General features: G+C 42.8%; 1 protein-coding gene across 3 annotated transcripts in view; it reads right to left on the reverse strand.

Moving 5' to 3' along the window:
* The window catches only part of EFTUD2 (elongation factor Tu GTP binding domain containing 2), a 1111673-nt gene that overhangs the window by 642791 nt on the left and 448000 nt on the right, over positions 1-20882 (reverse strand). For all 3 annotated transcript variants that reach the window (XM_044055111.1, XM_044055110.1, XM_044055112.1), the window contains exons 9-10: positions 19705-19787; positions 19112-19278 (exon numbers count right to left, since the gene is read on the reverse strand). In XM_044055111.1, the coding sequence (XP_043911046.1) occupies positions 19112-19278; positions 19705-19787 (250 nt within the window). The remainder of the gene's footprint in view (positions 1-19111; positions 19279-19704; positions 19788-20882) is intronic.

The following is a 20882-nucleotide window of genomic DNA, read 5'->3' on the forward strand; positions in this document are numbered from 1 at the left end:
GGTTTCCCCAAAGGAGAATTCCTCTGGTGGAGGGGCAGCTGGAATGGATTCTTCAGCATCTGAATCTTCATAATTGGAAAAAGGAGCCTCTGGCTGGTCTGTAATGTCTGAGTCATCCGCAGAATCATCAGAGGACACAGGCTCGGGGGGCTCTGCTCTAGGTCTCTTTTCTGGAGGCTGAGCGGCCCTGTCTGGGTGAGATTGGGATCCCCTAATTAAGGATATTAAATCATCTGCCAGAGTAAGCATTTGTGAACTAGAAGTGGGCCTGGGTGAGGGTGGTTTAACAGGCACTGATTTAGCTGATTTGGCTGCTTTAGCCCTGGCAAAGGCCTTAATAGACATGGCTGCAGGAGGCCTAGCAGCACCACGTGCTGGGGTAGAGATATCCAAGGGGATGGTGTCTGATAGATCAGTAGGAACCACAGTTGTAGGCAAAGTTTCTGAGGCTGATTCAGATAAGGTAGCAGGAGCCTCAGTAGTAGTCATGGATTCGGCTGAAGATTGACCAGTTTTCTCGGTTTCGGCCGAAACCGAGACACTCATGCTTGCTTAACCGTGGTTTCGGCCGAAACCGCGGACCGCGAGTGTCGGTCTTTTTCTTTGCGTTTTTTAACAATTTGGGTAGTCGGAGAATCTGACGGCATAATGTAAGCAAAATCTGAGCCGAAAAACTGTTCAGCAAACTCCGACCGACGCCTAAGCGTTCGTCGGTTGAAGGAAGCACAGGCCGAACAGGCTGCTACGTTGTGGTCTGGGCCTAAGCAAGGCAAACAGTAAGAGTGGAAATCTTTATGAGGTATTTGTTTCCCACAAGTTAAACAGTTATTGACTTTTTCTGACATCGGCTGAGGCAAGAAAGAGTCCCCAACGGCGTACTGAGCTTTTAGAAGTCTTCGAAGTAGTATTCGGTAGTAGTAATCTCTGGATCTGACCGACCGGCACTTGCGAACAGCTTCTGCTTCGGGCGCCACGCGGCAAGAAAGACTGAGGAAAATGGCGTCGGCTGATGCCTTTATACCCGAGGACCAGCAGAGATGACGTCGGGTGAAGCGACATCAGCGGCCGGACCCAGACTTTGGAATCCGGCCGACCGAGGGGCTGCCTGACGACAGGACAACCCATTTGTTATGACTGCAGATGCATCCATGAAGGACATCAAAAACCTTCCCGTTGGGTGTAGCTATCGACAAATGGGTCAAGCCTGTGTACAACAATATTCCACACTTAATCAAAGATTCTTGGACGTTCTTGGGACAGTTAACATCCCAAGTATGGAGAAACAACCTCATTTATATTACTATTGATGTAACCGACTTATTCTCCTGCATCCCCAGGGATTTGGGCTTAGAGTACTTCAGTAGTAGTTTGAGGAAATGCTCCAGCTTGAGTTGGGACAAAATTTGCCTCATTACAGACATGATGGGGTTGGTCTTGGACCACAATTACATCCAGTTTGAAAATGAGTTTTTCAAACAAACCAGGGGTGTGGCTATGGGAGCAGCTTGTGCTCCCATATTTGCAAACCTGGTGATGCTTGAATGGGAATCCGAATACTTGTTCAAATCAGAATACTACCAGCACATTGTTCATTACACCAGGTTTTTAGATGACCTTTTTGTGCTGTGGGATGGACCTATAGACAAGATCTCTGATTTCATCAGTTACATTAATAATGCAACAGAATTCCTCAAATTCACACACTCCTTTAGTACTAGTGGCACAGCATATTTGGACACTTATATTAGTCAAGGGGACAATGGGTTTACATCTTGTATTTACAGGAAAGAGACTTTTTCTAATGATTACTTGGTTTACAGTAGTAATCACCCTCCCCACGTGTTCAAAAATATTTTCAAAGGGCAATGCATTAGGGCTGCCCGCATGTCCTCCACTAGGGAGATTATGTTAAAAGAATTGGAACTCATCAAATCAATGTTCACTATCAGGGGGTACCCAGTAAAACTATTGAACGACACAGTCAAGTACGTCACAAGTGAATGGGGTAAAAAGTATATGTCCCTATTAGGGAATTTTGGTAGTGTGATTTCAACACAAGCTAATAACCCAGAAGACGAACGCAGCCGAAGGGTATGTGTGTTAATGTATTCATCTATAGTTCATAATATTGAAACTTTTATCAAGGATAGATGGAATCAGGTTATACGCAACGATGACATAACACAGATATTGGGTATGCATCCCAATATTGTATACAAAACAGGTTATAATATAAAGAAGTTGTTGGAATCTAACGGCATTAAGAAGAAAGGAGGAAGCACATCTACCAAAAAATGCGGAGCGTGTAACCAATGTAAATTCATTAATGAGGATAAGGGATGCAAGCTGGACAATATTAATAAAACATATGTATATAGCAGACATGGTAATTGCAATAGCTGTGTGGAATGCAACGCATTCTACATTGGCAAGACCGAGAGACAATTCAAACGACGCATCTACGAACACCAATACAGTATTAGAACTCAGGATAACAAGAATGCCTTATATCGGCATATATTACACAGTAATGATAGACATCATTTCAAATTTAATATCATTGATACAGTGGGACCTTCACCGTACGGTGGAAATATCAAAGCATTATTGGCTATGAAAGAGAGCAGGTGGCAGATTTATGTTGATGCCACCAGTTACCCAGGCATCAATGATTTCATTAGTATTAAACCTTACTTAATTATGTCCAAATAGCTTTTATAGTCTAATAGACAGTTTTTATAGATGGGCTTTTAAATACATGCCACGATATATTAACTTACAGGCGTATAGTATGAGTATAGTTATTAAGCAAATTACACACAAAATATGTAGTTGTTTCATTTTACTACTTATTTGGTTAGTATGTTTTTAAAAATTTTTATTGTAATTGTGTAGTATGTTTTTAAATTCAAATTCTTAGTTTTTTTGGCGCCAAACTTTGGTATTTAATGAGTGCAGCAACTATTAATTATGTTCTGAAGAAGTCTGCCAGCTAGATGAAAGCGCTTAACGTGTGTTCTGTTTTTTTGTGATATTAAACATTTTACAGTCCGAGCCGAGACATCATTCGTTGTCATTCCTGCACCAGACTGTTTACTCTATTTACGTTGTTGCCTGTGAGTCTAGTTACAGACATTCTCTATGAATGGGCAATGGCAATAAAAGTTGCTTTATACAGATACAAGTACTACTTCGCCAAAGCCAGTTACCACTAACGGCACTCTATTTATACAGATACACGCACCACTTAGCTAAGGCCATTTACCACTAATGGCACAACACTGCATTGCATAGCATCAATCTGGTGGTAAAGTGTGTCATCTTCCACCCCTTACTTCTGTATCTTCTGATGCCCAGACAAGTCCCATGTGATCTTGTAAGACAATGAGACAGTACTAAGACAGATGAGAGGGAAACATCTGGCCAAAGAATGCCAACACTACAGCTGCCTTCTGTTTCTCTGGCTATTTTGAAGCCTATGGTTTCTATTCTACCATGATGGACTACACACTGTTTGGACAATTTACTAAAGTGAAAGTAACTAACTGCATTAACATGGGAGTTAACACACTAGAAATTAACACAAATATATAATAAGACTACAAGAATGCTTCCCATTTACAATGTCTACATGTCATGTGTGAATGTGCAACGAGAGATCTTAAACATAGCAGTGATGGAGATTTTCTTTTATAAAATATCTACCTGTGCCACTGTTACAATGTGATATATTTTCTTATCAGTATAAATAAATCAACATCAGGGGAAAAAATGCTCTTGTATCTTAGTAGCTGTAACCAGTCATTAGATTTACAATAAAAAAAAAAATTGCATGTCAACTCCATATTAGCTACACTTCCAAACGTTGCACACTACACTATTTGGCTTTTATAAAAAATTACTGATGCCGCTACTACAAATGTAATAAGCAGTCTTATCTGAAGTGAAAAAGTTTCAATAACAAAGAAAGAAAAGGATCAATCCACATTAGTCACTTTCTTAAAAAATATTATTAAGTATCTGTAAAGATGCCAGTTAGGTTACTTTCATACATTCTCAAGACATTATAAATTACTACCTTATTCCAAAACCTAACAAGTTACACCTTTTCTGTTCCACTGAAGACTCTACGATAAAATGCATTACTCTAGGAGTGTTACAAATAAAGCATCCGTTATAACAAGCACTGTACAGACATGATGGGAATTATGCAATAAATACTCACAATTACTCAAAAATGAGCCCATTGACTGGACAGCCCAACCAGCATGCCCATTATAAATCAAGCATACACTAACAGAAAAAAGTTCATCTGATGAAGTACCACTGACTGGCCAGATTTTCTATTGTCATATGCTGCATAACAACACTGTAAACCTCTTTTACCACAGACAGAGTGAAATATGAGAAAAAATCAGGTATGTTCTGCAAAACTGAAGCAACAAAAACATACCTGATTTTCCTCATATTTCTACACTGTCCTTCATAAAATGTCTGATTTTTTTACAGTTAAAAAAAAAGTCAATGGAGATTCTCTTTTCAATGTTCCTTCTCTTGCACTGCATTAACATAATGCGGAAGTGTGGGAACATAAGCCCCACGCACATCCACATAAAAATCCAGAAGACAAAGTACAGTTGTGTACACTTACCATAAATGTAGATGTTCGAGTGTATCCACTGTTGCAGTCATTACATTTGGGTAATCTGCTGGTAGGTTGCCCTCAGTCGGCCTGATTAACAAAGTCTTGGGTCCTGCGTCAGTTGCTGTCCCTTCTTCCATGACGTCAGGCTGTCAGGGGTATAAAACATGCATCCAACGCCATTACATCACTTTTTCTTGCCCAAGATGTCAGGTGCCCCCCAAATGGGGAGCAATATATATATATATATATATATATATATATATATATATGTATGTATATATATATATATATATATATGTATGTATATAATTTAAAAAACAAAAAATATACCTCCAAACAAAAGCAAATACACCAAAAAGGCTTTTAAGCATAGTAAAAGAAAGTAGAGGTATAGTAAGAGAAAAACAGGGGGCTGGAGGGTGGGTAACCAAGACTGCAACAGTGAATACACTCGAACATCTACATTTATGGTAAGTGTACACAACTGTACTATGTTCTTCGTGTTTCACTGTTGCAGTCATTACATTTGGGTAGATTCACAAAGCTATGGTGGGGAGGATGGATTTATACAGTATTAGAAGCAGCTATAAGGCCCTGCAGGACAGCAGTGGCAAAGCCAGCTCTGGATTTAGAGAAGAGAAGTAAATGGTAATGTTTGGTGAACGTATGAACTGAGCTCCAGGTAGCAGCTTCTAGAATGTCTCTGGTAGGAACCCCTCTGAGAAAGGCTGCAGAAGTTGATGCAGCTCTGGTGGAATGAGACCTGATCCCCTTGGGGATAGGTTTACCATGGTGCATATAGCAGAAACTAATACAATGGCTTATCCATTTGGAAATAGTCTGCTTTGAAAAAGCCTTTCCCTCTGCCCCTGCAGCAAATGCCACCAATAGTTGTTCAGATTTTCTTAAGAAAATATTTTGTCCTGTTTAAGTAAAATCTAAGTTGTCTGTGTACATCCAATGAATGCAGAATCCGCTCACCCTTGTAAAGGTGGGTTCATAGGTTAGTACTAGGCTAACTGCCCTTGCGAGCCATTGTAAGCCTAGCCAATTATCCCTTGTGAGACTCAAACCCTGCACCTTGTGTTTGTAAGGCAAACACCTTAACCATTAGACCACCATCCTGATTAAGAGCCACACTGGATACCACCTTAGGCATAAAAGATGGATTGGTCCTGAGAGACACCCTGTCCGCATGAAAAATAATGAAAGGCTCCACTACCATAAGAGCCTGTAATTCAGAAATCCTTCTAGCTGAAGTGACTGCTAAAAGGAAAGCTGTTTTCCAGAAGAGAAATTTTAGGTCTGCAGTAGCAGCTGGCTCAAAAGGATGGGAGAGTGAGTTTTTCCAAAACAAAATTGAGGTCCCATGCAGGGGTTGGCGCTCTCCTGGGAGGGCTTCAGTTTTTGGCCCCTCTGAGATATTGCTTTAGCAGAGGATGAGAGAAGAGGGGAGGTTCTGTGTTGTAATGAGCTGACATGGCAGAGGCATGGATTTTTATGGAAGAAAAAGATAGGCCCTTGTGAAACATCTCAGTTAAGTATTGCAGAATCTGAGGAATATTGGGCATTGCTGTGCTTATTCCTTGTGATTGGTTCCAGGCACAGAATCTTTTCCATTTGTCAGCATAAGATTTTCTAGTACTAGGCCTTCTAGCCTCCAAAATGACATCCATCACAGGTTTGCTGAGGGATGCCAAGAGTGAAATTAGATGATTAGCCATGCTGCAAGATTCAAAGTTTGGAGGTCAGTGTGCAGAATTTGATAGTTCTGCTGAGACAGTAGGTAAGGTGTCTGAGGCAGGTGCCACGAGGAAGGTGAGACACATTGCGCAGGAGTGGGTACCAGTGTTGGCGAGGCCAGTCTGGAGCAATCAGAATCATTTTTGGTTTGTCCTTTCTGACTTTTAGTAGAACTTTGGAGAGCAGAGGCAGAGGGGGGAAAAGCATAGACTAGCTTTTTTGTGATGAATTCTTGTGCAGAATTTGTGCAACTGACAGTTCTGAGGTGAGGCAAAAAAGATCTATGTGTGGAATCCCCCATTTGCGTGTCAACATGTTGAAAATTTGTGATTCCAGTTTCCATTCATGTGGGTCCATAAGATTTCTGCTTAGTTCGTCTGCCAGAGTATTTAGCTTTCCTGGCAGGAATTGAGCTTGTAGTTGTACTTTGGTAGGTCAAGGCCATGTTCCACAATGCCATGGCTAGTCTGCAAAGGGGGTAGGAATGTGTACCCCCCTGCTTGTTTACGTACCACATAACTGTGGTGTTGTCTGCCTTTATCATTAATTGTCCTGGATGAAGGTAGTCCTTGAAGGCTGTCAGTGCATTCTGTACAGCTAGCATCTCTTTCTGATTGATATGAAGGTGCATTTGATTTGGGCTCCATTTGCCCTGAATGCACTTTCCTGCCAGATGAGCCCCCCAAGCATAGTCTGATGTGTATGTAGTTAGGGTGTGGGTGGCAGGGGGTGGAGTGAATGGCAGTCCCTTGTTTTTGGTGGCAGGCCTCTGCCCACCATAGAATCTCTAGTTGCAGGCAAGGTATGATAGGAATCACTGTTTCCAGGCTGTGACAATGTTGACTCCATAAACTTTTTAAGTACCACTGAAGTTTCCTCATATGCAGTCTTGCATATGAAATTAGAAGAATGCAAGAGGCCATGAACCCCAAGGCTTGCAGAATTTGTCTTGCAGACAGCAGGGTTTTTGTGGCCATCTATTTGAAGTAAGTCACCAATTGAATTTGCTTTTCTGGCATAAGTTAAGTCATCTGGGCAGTTGTATTCAAGCTTGCATCCAGGAATGTAATTTTTTGAGAGGGTACCAGTTGTGATTTATTTTCGTTTATGGTGTACCCTAGGCAAGTTAGAACCCTTTTTACAAACGTCAGATGCTTTAGAAGAATGTCCTTGTTTTCTGCCTGAATTAGATACTCGTCCAGGTATGGATATATTTGAATATTTCTTTGCCTGCAAAATGCAATTACTGGAGCCAGGCAATTTGTAAAGTCCCTGGGCGCAGTAGATAAGCCAAAGGGCAGTGCAGAGAACTGGTAAAGCAAGCAGCCTGCTTTGAAGCGGAGGTATCTTCTGCAAGATTCCCTGACTGGGATATGCAGGTAAGCCTCTTTTAAGTCTAGAGTTACTAACCAGGCATCTTTGCCTAGCATAGGTGGTAACTGTTGAAGAGTCAGCATCTTGAATTTTGGAATGTCCAGAAATGTGTTTAGAGTGGCTAAGTCCATAATTGGTCGCAATGATTTGTCTTTTCTGGGTACCAGGAAAAGTCTTGAACAGAAACCTTGTCCCTTTTCCTCTTCTGGTACTGGTTGAATAGCCCCCATGTTCATGAGGGACAGAACTTGTTTCTGGGCCTCTGCCCACTGATTTGGGGGCAGGTCTGGCCATCCGTTTGGGATTGGCAACGTGTGGAAATGAAACCTGTATCCCTCGGATACTATATTTAAAGCCCATTTGTCCTGGGTAATAAGTTGCCAGTTTCGTGCATGAAGTGCCAGTTTCCCCCCCCAAAGGGGCGGCTAAAAGTTAAGTGCTTGTTGATTGTAGAGGGAAGTCATTGAGACTGTTTACCATAGGGAGGTGCCTTGTTGCTTCCAGATTTGGAGGTGGAGGCACCCCATTGTTTTGTTCTAAAAGTTCCTTGTGACTGAATCCTGGAGCCTTTGGAATGTCTGGATTTGACTTGAGCGGCTCTCGAAGGCACTGGAAAGGACCAGTTCATAGTAGGCCAGTGCCTACTAAATCTTAGAGGTTGCACTTGTAAGAAATCTTTCACAGTTTGCATAGATTTATCTTTATCTTCCATCTTTAACACTTCTTCAGCCTTATTACCAAAGAGATGGTCCTGTTGTAAAGGAGCATCCAACAATTTTGCTTTAACATGGTCAGGCAGAGTTTGCTCTTTGAGCCAAGCATGCCTTCTTAGCACAGATCCAGTTACAGCAGCCCTGCAAGAGGCCACCAAGTAATCAAAACCACATTGCAAAGTATGTTTTCCAACTTGTTCAGCTGAATGTAATAAATCCTGTAAATCTTTATTTTCCACACAGTCAGAGATTAACATCATTTTCTGTTTGAGTAGTCCCATGATATGCTGTTGATATTTAAGCACATGAAATTGACAGTTTAAAGCCCTGATTGCCAAGGTTGCAGAAGTGTAAACCTTCTTACCCCATCTATCCAGTGCCCTGGAATCTCTATCAGAAGGGGTAGGATTTTTAGCAGTAGAGGCCCTAATGCCCTTGGGACCCTGAGAAATGGTTTCAGGATCAGCAATAGGATTTTTGAAAAGGAATTTGTGGGAGTCAGGAACCCTGTAGTATCTGTCTGGCTTACAAGGAGCCAGAGGCAGAGAATCACGGGCCATACTAGATTCTGAAAAAATATAATCAACAAAGTCTAGAACAGGAGGTATAGCCAAAGGCCTATGCTGAGGAAGAAGAAGAAAATCCCCAATTCTCTTTTTAGATTCAGAGAAATCCAGACTTTCCCAGTGGAAATGTTCCCTTAAGGTATGTAAAGTTTCCCCAAAAGAAAAATCCTCAGGGGGAGAAGCAGAAGGAATGGAATCTTCTGCATCAGAGTCCTCATAAGTAGGAATAGACAAATCTGAAGAGTCAGAAGAAATAGAATCCTGTTCAGAAGATTCATAATCAATGTCTTGCCTAGGCCTCTTAGAAGGAGGGGGTTGGCTACCTCTAATCAGAACAATTAAATCCTCAGCCATTTTGATCATTTGTTTATTAGGCATAGGGGCCTGCACATGTGGCCCAGGCGTCATTTTTTTAGACATAGATTTAGATTTTGGCCTTAGTTTTGAAGATGGCGTCGGTCTAATATACAAATCTGTAGGCCTGAAAACACCCTCAGAAGCCGGTGCCTGCACAGCGGCTCTGGACCCATCTAAGGTAGAGACATTGCGGGTTCCATAACTGAAGCATCTCGCGGCATACCGGACTCTGAATTGGTCTCAGTACAGGCCTGCGAATCAGAAGTAGCGGGTATCAGGGGCTGCGAAAGCACCTCACTGAGTACCGGCGAACTTGTGACTGGCTTAGAAGAAGCGTTGTCGTCAGTTTTGGACCTCGACGGTCTGTCTCTGTATATTCTTTGCGTTTTTTTTAGGTATTCCGGTAGTCAAATTGCTAACTGACGACATTTCTGGATAATTAAATCTTGAGTCAAAATATTTAGAAGCAAAAATATACCGACGTTTAATCGTGCGTTGATTAAATTTAGCACAAAACCGACAGCAAGGTACGTTGTGGTCAGGGTCTAGGCAAGGAATACAGTACAAATGAAAATCCTTATGAGGAATTTGCTTCCCACAAGTAATGCAATTATTAACTTTTGCTGACATTGGTAAGGAGCAAGAAAAAGTTTCCCCAACGAGGTACTTAGCTTTTAGTTGAAGACTTTGGTTCTGAAACTCGAAAACGACCGGCACTTGTGAACTGCTTCTGCTTCGGGCACCGCGCGGCAAGAAAGACTGATGTAATGGCGACGGCTGCATGTTTTATACCGCTGACGACCTGACGTCATGGAAGAAGGGAGAGCAACCGACGCAGGACCCAAGACTTTGTTAAACAGGCCAACTGAGGGCAACCTGCCAGCAGATTACCCAACTGTAATGACTGCAACAGTGAAACACGAAGAAAGTACAGTTTTGTACCTACCATAAATGTAGATGTTCGAGTGCTAATACAGCTGCAGTCATAACAGATGGGTTCTCCTGCCGTCAGGCGGGTCCTCGGTCGGCCGAATTCCAAAGTCTAGGTCCGGCGTCGGTTGTCGTCGCTTCTTCCCTGACGTCAGTGCGCCACGGGTATAAAAGAACCAGCCGACGCCATTTTCTTCAGTTTTGCTTGCCCTAGATGTCAGGTGCCCCCAGATGAAAGGCAATACATAAATTTGTGTAATAAAGCAATGCAATATAATCAAAATACAGTAGTTGCAAGCAAATACACCATAAAAGAATACCCCAATCAGGTTGTATGAGGAGGTGTTAGCCAATAGGCCTGTCCCAAGAGGGGAAGGAGGGAGGGAAACCTAGACTGCAGCTGTATTAGCACTCGAACATCTACATTTATGGTAGGTACAAAACTGTACTATGTTCATCGTGCATACAGCTGCAGTCATAACAGATGGGTAGAATCCCAAAGCTAAGAAAGGGGTGGTAGGCACTAGGTGGAACTAGGAGGAGCCAGAATGCCCTGCAAGACTGCAGTGGCAAAGCCTGCTCTAGTTTTGGAGTATAATGGTAGGTGGTAGTGCTTGGAGAAGGTATGCACAGAACTCCAAGTGGCTGCTTCCAAAATATCTTTGGTAGGAACTCCTCTGAGGAAAGCTGCAGAGGTAGCTGTGGCCCTTGTGGAGTGAGATCTGATGCCTGCAGGTACAGTTTTACCATGAAAAGAGTAACAAAAGCATATGCAGTGGGCTATCCATTTTGAGATTGTCTGTTTGGAAATTGGCTTCCCTTGAGCTCCTATAGCATAGGACACAAAGAGCTGTTCTGATTTTCTGTAAGGCTTTGTTCTGTCCAAATAATAACGCAGCTGTCTGTGGATGTCCAAGGAATGTAGTAGTCTCTCCCCTTTGTTTTGAGGATTAGGGTAAAAGGTAGGTAAGTGTATAGCCTGATTCAAAGCTACCCTGGATACCACCTTTGGCATAAAGGACGGGTTGGTTCGTAAGGAAACTCTGTCCTGATGGAAGATGATAAAAGGCTGCACAGCCATGAGGGCTTGTAGTTCCGATACCCTACGAGCTGAGGTGATAGCCAGAAGGAAAGCTGTTTTCCAGGACAGATATTGCAAATCTGTTGAGGCAGCTGGCTCAAAAGGAGGCAAGGTCAGCTTTTCTAGAATGAAATTGAGATCCCAAGCAGGTATTGGTTGTTTCCTTGGGGGTTTTATATTCTTAGCCCCTCTGAGGAACTGTCTTAAGAGGGGGTGAGAGAATAAAGATAGATCAGTGTTGTATTCTGCAGAAATGGCTGAGGCATGGATTTTGATGGAGGAGAATGAAAGTTCACTGCTTAGCAGCTCAGCTAGATACTGTAATATTTGAGGTAAATTCAGTTTTTCAGGATTCTGGCCCTTTTTCTCATTCCAGACACAAAACTGTTTCCATTTTGCGGAGTAAGCTTTTCTAGTAGACGGCCTTCTGGCCTCCAAAATGACATCCTGCACCTCCTTGGAGAGTAGGGTCTGTTGTGATGTTAAGGAATCGTCCATGCGGCCAGATTGAGTGTTTTCAGCTGACTGTGGAGAGTTTTGAAGCTGTGCTGAGTCAGAAGAAGAGGCATTAGAGGAAGGGTCCATGGAGGGGAATGTGTCAGGCTCCTCAAGAGTGGGTACCAGTGCTGTCTTGGCCAGTCTGGAGCAATGAGAATCATCTCTGGTCTGTCTGCTCTGGTTTTTAATAGAACTTTGGGCAGCAGAGGAAGAGGTGGAAAGGCATAAACTGTCATTGTTGTCCAACTGAAAGAGAGAGCGTCCACTCTCCAGGCCTGTGGATGAAAAGTCCTTGAGCAGAATTTTGTCAATTGGTGATTTTTGTGGGAGGCAAAGAGATCTATGTCTGGCCTTCCCCATGCTTGAATTATCTCTGTAAAAACTTGAGGATGCAACTTCCATTCGTGTGGATCTGTCATATTTCTGCTTAGGTTGTCTGCCAGCATGTTTTCCTTGCCCGGCAAGTACTGTGCTTGAAGTTCGATTTGTAATTTCAGGGCCATGTTCCAAAGTGACATGGCCAGCCTGCATAGGGGGTATGAGTGGGTTCCTCCCCGTTTGTTTATGTACCACATTACTGTGGTGTTGTCTGTCCTTATCAATAGTTGACCTGGATGCAGAAGGTCTTTGAAAGCTATAATAGCATTTATTACTGCTAGCATTTCCTTTTGATTAATGTGAAGGTGCTTTTCTTTTTGGGACCATTTGCCCTGAATGCACCGATTTGTCATGTGCGTCCCCCAGGCGTAGTCCGAGGCGTCTGTTGTGATGACTTGATTTGCTTGAGGCTTGCAGAATGGGAGACCTGTGTTTGTTTGGCATGCTTGAGCCCACCACAGAAATTCCTTTTGAAGACATGGAATTAGTGGTATTATTGTTTCCAAACTGTGGCTGTGTTGAGACCATAGGTTTTTCAGGTACCACTGAAGTTTCCTCATATGCAGCTTTGCACATGGGATTAGTAGGATGCAAGATGCCATGAATCCCAGAGCCTGCAGGATTTTCCTTGCAGTCAGCCTGGTGAAATTTGCTAGTTTTCTGAAGTATTGAGTTAGTTGCCCCTGCTTCTCTGGCGTGAGGTAGGCCATCTGGGTGTTTGTGTCCAAGTTGGCACCCAGGAAAATTATTTTCTGAGAGGGTATTAACCTTGATTTCTTTTTGTTGACTGTGTATCCCAGAGAATTCAACAACATTATTACAAAAGCCAGATGTTTCAGAAGTATGTGCTTGCTGTCCGCTTGGATCAGGCAGTCATCCAAATATGGGTATATTTGTATCCCTTGAAGTCTGCAGTAGGCAATTACTGATGCCAGGCATTTCGTGAATACTCTGGGCGCAGTAGATAAGCCAAAGGGCAACGCAGAGAATTGATAATGGGTTGAACCTGCAAGAAATCTGAGGTATCTTCTGCAATTTTGCCTGATTGGGACATGCAGGTATGCCTCCTTGAGGTCCAATGTTACCAGCCAAGACTCCTTGCCCAGCATGGGAAGAAGCTGCTGTAATGTGAGCATCTTGAATTTTGGTACGAGTAAAAATGTGTTTAGGATGGATAGGTCCAAAATAGGTCTTCAATCTTTTCCCTTCCTTGGTACCAGGAATAGTCTGGAATAAAAACCTTGACCTTGTTCGTCAGTAGGTACCTCTTGAATAGCTTTCATGTCCATGAGATCTGAAATTTGTCTTTGTGCCTCTGCCCTTTGATTGTGTGGCAGGTTTGGCATGCCTCTCATTTTTGGAAGGGTGTGAAAATGGAATCTGTAGCCTCTGTTTATAATGTCCAGGATCCATTTGTCTTTTGTGACAATATGCCAATTTTTTGAAAATAATGCCAGTTTTCCGCCTAAGGGTGCTGCCATTTGAGCCTTGCTTGGCATGCAAAGGGGAAAGTCATTGGGCTTGCTTTCTGAATGGCTGTGAACTATCCTCACCACCTCTTTATGTAGGAGCTTGCCATTGTCTGCCCCTAAACGAGCTTTGAGATTGCCCTCTGCCTCTCGGGCGCCTGTATCTACCTCTTTGGGGTCTGTCCGTGGCTAGAAAGGACCAATTTTTGGATGGCCAATTTCTACTGAAACGTGGAGGTTGTACCTGTAGAAAATCTTTCACTGTTTGCATTGATTTAGCCTTTTCCTCCATTTTCTTTAATACCTCCTCAGCTTTAACACCAAATAATACATCCTTTTGTAGAGGGGCATCTAGTAATTTAGCTTTGACATGATCTGGTAAGGTTTGCTCCTTGAGCCAGGCATGTCTACGTATGACTGATCCTGTAACAGCAGCTCTACATGAGGCCTCTAGAGCATCAATACCACATTGCAAGGTATGTTTACCCACTTGTTCTGCACTATGCATCAAATCCTGCAACTCCTTCAAGTCTGGTTGTTCAGGTTGTGAGATTTTGCTTCTCAACTGTGATAACAGAAACTGTTGGTACTTTAGCATATGGAACTGGCAGTTTAATGCCCTCATGGTTAAGGTGGCCGAGGTGTATACCTTTTTTCCCCACCTTTCTAAGGATCTGGAATCTCTCTCGGAAGGTAATGGGTTTTTAGCAGTAGAGGCCTTAATTCCCTTGGGGCCCTGTGAGATAGTTTCTGGGTCAGCCGCATGGCTTTTGTATAAAAATTGGTGAGAGTCAGGAACCCGGTAGTACCTGTCAGGCTTGACTGGGGCTGGAGGTAAAGAATCCAGGTTAAGGCAGGCCTCCGAGTACACATCATCTAGTATGTCTAAGACAAGAGGTATAGCCAGAGGCCTGTGCAGAGGTAGCAAGAGAAAATCCCTAAGCCTTTTCTTGGAATCTGAGTACTCTTGGCCTTCCCAGTGGAAGTGTTCCCTTAAGGTATGCAAGGTTTCCCCAAATGAGTAATCCTCTGGGGGGAGACAGAGGGAATGGACTCCTCAGCATCAGAATCTTCAAAAGGGGAGTAAGAATGTTCCTGTTCATCAGAGTGCTCTGAAATAATGGAGGCCTGGTCAGAGGAGGGGGATTCTTCCTCCACTCTGGGCCTTTTGTCCGGGGAGGGTTGAGAACCCCTGATAAGAGTAATCAAATCCTCAGCCATTTTAAGCATCTGTTTTTTAGGCATGGGGCCTGGAGAAGGGCCCTGTGGAGCTTGTCTCTTAGAATGCATGGCTGCTTTAGACTTAGTGAAAGCCTTGATAGAAAAAGAAGAGGAAGGTCTGAAGACACCTTGAGAGGAGGCATACCTGTCTACATTTTGAGATTCACCACCAAGAGTGGTTTCGGTATCTGTAGTCGGGGTATGGGCCGAGGAGCCTGCGACCTCGGGCACAGAAGACACCGCCAATGAAGTGTCGTCGGTAGGCAGGGGCTGCGTAGGCACCTCGCTGAGAACCGGACCACCTGTAGTCGGCTTTGGCGTGGTGTCGGTAGAGGCCGTGGACCTCGTGTGTCGGTCCTTATCTTTGCGTTTTTTAGACAAAACTGGAGTCGGAGTATCCGACGACATAATATAGTTAAATTTTTTGCCAAAATAGTGCTGGGCGAACTCCGCCCGACGCTTAATGGTGCGTTTGTTGAATGTAGCACAAAAACAACAGACCGAGACGTCGTGGTCTGGGCCTAAGCAAGGAATGCAGAGGGAATGAAAATCTTTATGCGGTATTTGCTTCCCACAAGAAATACAATTATTAACTTTGTCTGACATTGGTCTGAGGCAAGAAAAGTTTCCCCAACGGGGTACCTAGCTTTCAAGAAGACTTCAGTTGCAAAATTTTCGTAATTTCAGGAGCTGGCCGACCGGCACTTGCGAACTGCTTCTGCTTCGGGCACCGCGCAGCAAGAAAGACTGAAGAAAATGGCGTCGGCTGGTTCTTTTATACCCCTGGCGCACTGACGTCAGGGAAGAAGCGACGACAACCGACGCCGGACCTAGACTTCGGAATTCGGCCGACCGAGGACCCGCCTGATGGCAGGAGAACCCATCTGTTATGACTGCAGCTGTATGCACGATGAACATCATCAACAAGATGACTGAAGTGCCATTACAGAAAGACATTACTTAAGAAAGTTAAGCAATTTTTTTCTTAAATAAGGTCACTGCATAACAGCAATAATCCATGGTTGTGTGTGGGTATATCATGATTTACACACAATTGCCTTTGTTTAATGACTCTGGCTTCGCCCTTGTGATCAAACCACACCAACCATGAGAAAATCCTGATGCAATCACATACAGTTGTGTATTATAATAATATGCCTGCTGCCAGTTCCCCTCCAGCACCGCATCCTATATGTTATCCTTAGTCTGTATACGTGATGCTACATAATTTTTTTCAGAGGCTTATTTATTTTACATTTGTTGACAGGAATAATCCAACTGGGCACAACACATTTTCAGAAGAAGCTAGGGAGAAAAGCTTCAAAACATCTACCAACAGCAGTTGCACAAAAAAAAAACCTATATAACAATCATTTTTACATGACTTGCATAATTAAAGAGTAGGTGGTAGGTGGGTTAGTGATACGCCAAAAGAACTGAACTAGATACAAAGTATATAAATGTCCTTCCTTATTGCTGTTGCAATATTCTTTACAAATTGGATATCCTGTCATGGATAGCCAAATGTCAGGCCAGCATACTGAAGCCTTTGCTCTTCCAGACTCCATATGTCAGATGTATGTCCTACATCCAAGACGTAATGTACTTAAGTGATGTATGTGCATCTAATCCTCAGAAATTTTGTCAGTAGTCTGAACACTACCTTTGAATTCAGTCTGCAAGCTGTTTGCCACTTTGGTTCAGCTACTGAGTCTTCTCAAGACAAGTGCCCCCGTGGGGTCTCTTCCTTCCTATTTTTCCTTTTTTAGATTACCTATTTACATGTCATCCAGGAAAGGAAAACATAAATGTGGGAAGGTAGATTCCTGATGAGGCTGGACATGAGAAGTGCCTTTTTTATTTGAGTGCTACACTCAACAACACTCAGCATGAGTTCTCAGGTATTTGTACTAAGGACTCTCCACAGCACTGTCATCCCTTTCTACTTACCTAGGAAACCAGAGTTTACAGCTAAGCTTTTGGCTCAGGGTACAATGGCCTCAAACTACCTGCTACAATGTTCAGCCACCACTTAAGAAAAAAAAAACATAAAAAATAGCTCACTGAACCAATTGCCGACCAGCCTCCTCTGGACGTCTCTGTTGGGTTGAATGAAGACCCCAAGAACCGTGCAGTGGTGGCATTAGCTCCCTCTGCTGTGACCCAACTGGAGGCAGACACAGGGCTGCCTACTTACATACTGTCAACTTACGTACTGCACTGTGCCTACATCTCCTGCAAACAAGGTGGGGGAACGCCAGCTGATTATACTCAGGGGGGGCCAAGGGGGATTCCCCAAATACTTGTTAGGGAGGAGGTCCCTGGTACCATCACTGAAACCAGGCAGGGATTTGAGCCACCTAGGTTTGTTAGGGCTGATGTTCCCTTCAAAAAAAAATGGAAGACTAGACATGTGGCCCTTGGGGCTAAGGATTCACACAAAGAATGGTAGGATGTCACTCAGAGTCTTTTCAATGCCCTTATGGCTTTAAAGTCCCCTCGAAGATTGTGTGTTCCTGCCTCTGTTCCCTGCTCCTCTATGCCTTCTAAATGTCAGGGACCCTAATTCCTCTGATGAAGAGTTGAATTTGGATGCTGGTAAGGAGTCACTGGCTTACTCTTTTCAGATCCATTCCCTTCTTTCCATGGGTCTGAGGAACAGGATGATACTTTGGGGATACTGCGGCACATTTGATGGAATGTTTTAAATAGGACTCTTCCCAGATTTCAGACATTCAGAAGAAGTACTATGAACTCTAAAAGATTAATTCATCCAGGCCTTCAGCAGTCCCTCCAATGTTGGATCCTCTTTTACACACCTTTTATTTGGCTTCTCTACCAGTGACTTCCACCATCCTGCTCAAAGGAAGCCTGACAGGTTCTACAAAGTCCTTGAGGCCCAGAAGGTTTTGTATAAAAGCCCTTCCTCTGACTCTGCTGTGACTTCCCCGGCTACTGATGAGCCATTTAATTTGTTGTCCTCCTCTATGTTTTTACCTTCTGACAAGTGCAGCGGTGCTATGAACAGGTATGGGAAAAGTGTATACATCTGCTACCTTAGCTTTCAGACCCATTAACTCATTAACTCCCATACCCACATGACTAGGTATGTGCTCGCTCTTCTTTTTCAGTTGGGGAGATTCTGACTGATATACCTGAGGCCATTTCCATTCTGAGTTCTGCTTCTCAGGTGGCTCCTCACTCTATTAAATGCACTTACGATGCTGCTGATGCTTCCTCTAGGGCGACCGCATCAGGGTCTGTGATGAGGAGGTATTCTTGTTGTTTCTTAGAGGCTCTTCCTGAACACATTAAGGCTAAACTGCTGAATTCTCCACTGGACAACCGGAATGTTTTAGGCTCTGCTGCTGAACTCTTTACGACCCAGTAGGATAAGGGGAATGTTATGCAGGATCTGAAGCAGATCTTCCAGATTCCTGTTCCTAAGTTCCGGAGAAATTACCCCTTTAAGTTTTGCTTTGTCCGAAGGTAGCAGATGCAGTCTCCCTAGGCAAACAGTCTTCCAAGTTTTTTTTTTTCTTCTGACAAGCATTCTCAGATTCCAATGGTCAAAAACCTTCTTTCCCTCACAAATCTGCTTCCATCTGATGTTCACCAACTTGACTTGGCAAACTAAGTTCTCTTACGGTTTCTCCCCATTCATACCTGAACATGCCTGGAAACCCTTACATTCCACGAAAGGATGAAATACCGAACAAACAGATCAGATTTTTTTCCCCAGGGAAAAAAAAAAAACGCTGCTCCATTAAAAAAAATAAAGTGTGGAGGGGCTGTGCACCCCCCACTTAGATATACCAACTCTGAGATCGCACTACAGCAGAGGAAATGGCAAGGTCCCGAAAACAGCCCAGTGATTTTTTTTTTCCCTAAGAAAAAAATCGTTGTTCCGTGCTTTCGGAATTTCGCCATTTCGCTGAAACAAGTTTGATTAAGCTGCGTTCGCAATTTCAAGCATTTGTTGAGTTAATAGGAACCCTCTCATAGGACAATAGATCTTTGCATCAATGAAAATTATGAGCTCAAAACTGATTCTTTCATTACAAAAGTACAAACATCCACCCAATATGACAAGCAAGAAGTCTAAAATTTCTAATTTCATTTAATCTGTTGCATACCTTAACAAGCCATTGATTTCATCAACAATGTGCCGGAGTTTATAGTAGGCATCAGTTGGGGGCAATTTCAGCTCCAAAATCAAGCGGTCAATCTTGTTAATGCACACAGTGACTGCTAACCGTTCCTGAACTGCATGCTTTATTAGCCTTTCTGTATTCAACATCACCTGCAGAAATAATAAAAGGTAAAAATGATGATGACAGAAGTGCAGGGATGCCTGATCTCAAACTCAAACATGTACAATTTGAATATGGCTGAAAAACATAACAGGAGAAGGCCCATATTTGGAACCCTCATGATCTACTTAGTCACTCCCCTGCCTCTCCCAAAATATCCATTACTTGCCATATCTACACTTTTATAATTGACATATTTTACATTCACTATGCCCATAACAGAGTTTTACTACCCATTTAAAGTATCTGCTCTGTGCCCACTGCATAAAATGCAAATGCTAGTTATTAGACATGTTCTATAATTTCCAGGACATCACATTTAGTGCTTGTTCCATAAACAATTGCAATACATTTCAGAATAAAATGCATGCTATCAATACTTCAGCTAGTGTTCATATATCGTTACAAAAACTCACCCCTTCAGCTGCATCAATGAAAAGCACAATGCCATCTGAAATCCTAAGGCCTGCAGTGACCTCATCTGAGAAGTTTACATGACCTAAAAAAAAAAAAAAAAAAGTACAAAATGCTCAAAAACTGTAAACTACAACACTGTACAAATGATCAGACATTATGCTAGAGTTTTTTTTAACATAATATGACCACGAAAACGTTATCAACTTACTGAGAGACTTCTATGTATTTATTCGTTCAATGACTGGTTTCACGGGCCATTTAGTAATGAAAGATGTAATTTGTGTGTCACAAAAAGGTTACAATTACACTGTGGAGCCAATGCATGTTTTAATATAAAGTCCATTCTGAAATACTGAGCAAGAACTTGGCAAGCAAACCAGAAGTTCTATAACAAAAAACATAAGTTTGTGAACTTTAAACTAGAAGTGGGAAAAACTACTTAAAATCTGCATACAAATGGCCACAACTAGTTTGCACCAACAGTTCAGGCAATATGCCACACTACAGAAGCAGACACAGTTATTTACATGCTGGCATTCACATCTGAAGCCATCAGATGAACAATGCTCAGAAAGCCTTCAGAAACTAAACATCTTCTGCATGTCCCTCTGTGCAAAGCAAAACTGACTCCGAGTGAGCATTCAAATGCTGCTAGCCTAATGGCTTCATTCTCTTGCCACGTTTCCCTGAGTTCCGTAACTGTGTTGTTACAGTAAGCACAACTGATGCCACTCTTATGGTCACCAATTTATCATCAGCTCTGTTAATAACACAAGATCCTACAACAGTGGAACAGAGCATCTCTTTTTGCAGGACTAGACAAAGTTTTTCAAATCGGGCATCTCTCTTCTAGGTTAGTTCCCCATTTTCACAGGTCATTTTTTTTTCTCAGATATTCCAAGGCCACTATGTCTTAGGACCATTAACGCCTTGCCAGTATTCTCCTCATGCCACATTTCCCTTCTTCAGCTGGGTCACACCAGCCAATCCCAGAGTAGGTTTGTGGCCACCCAGATTATCTAGTCATCTAGGTTATATTTAAAGGGTGAAGGTGGGCTGCACTGTTTAACATGCAGGGGAAGTTTACTCAAGAGGCTTGAGAGACATTAGGTGAATAAACAGGTCCACTTTATAATTTCAAAATGTCAAAATCTCAAGCATCAGAATCCTGACACTC

Source organism: Protopterus annectens, chromosome 13.part0 (assembly GCF_019279795.1).
Source record: "Protopterus annectens isolate FY-2018-M chromosome 13.part0, PAN1.0, whole genome shotgun sequence".
NCBI classification, from domain to species: domain Eukaryota; kingdom Metazoa; phylum Chordata; order Ceratodontiformes; family Protopteridae; genus Protopterus; species Protopterus annectens.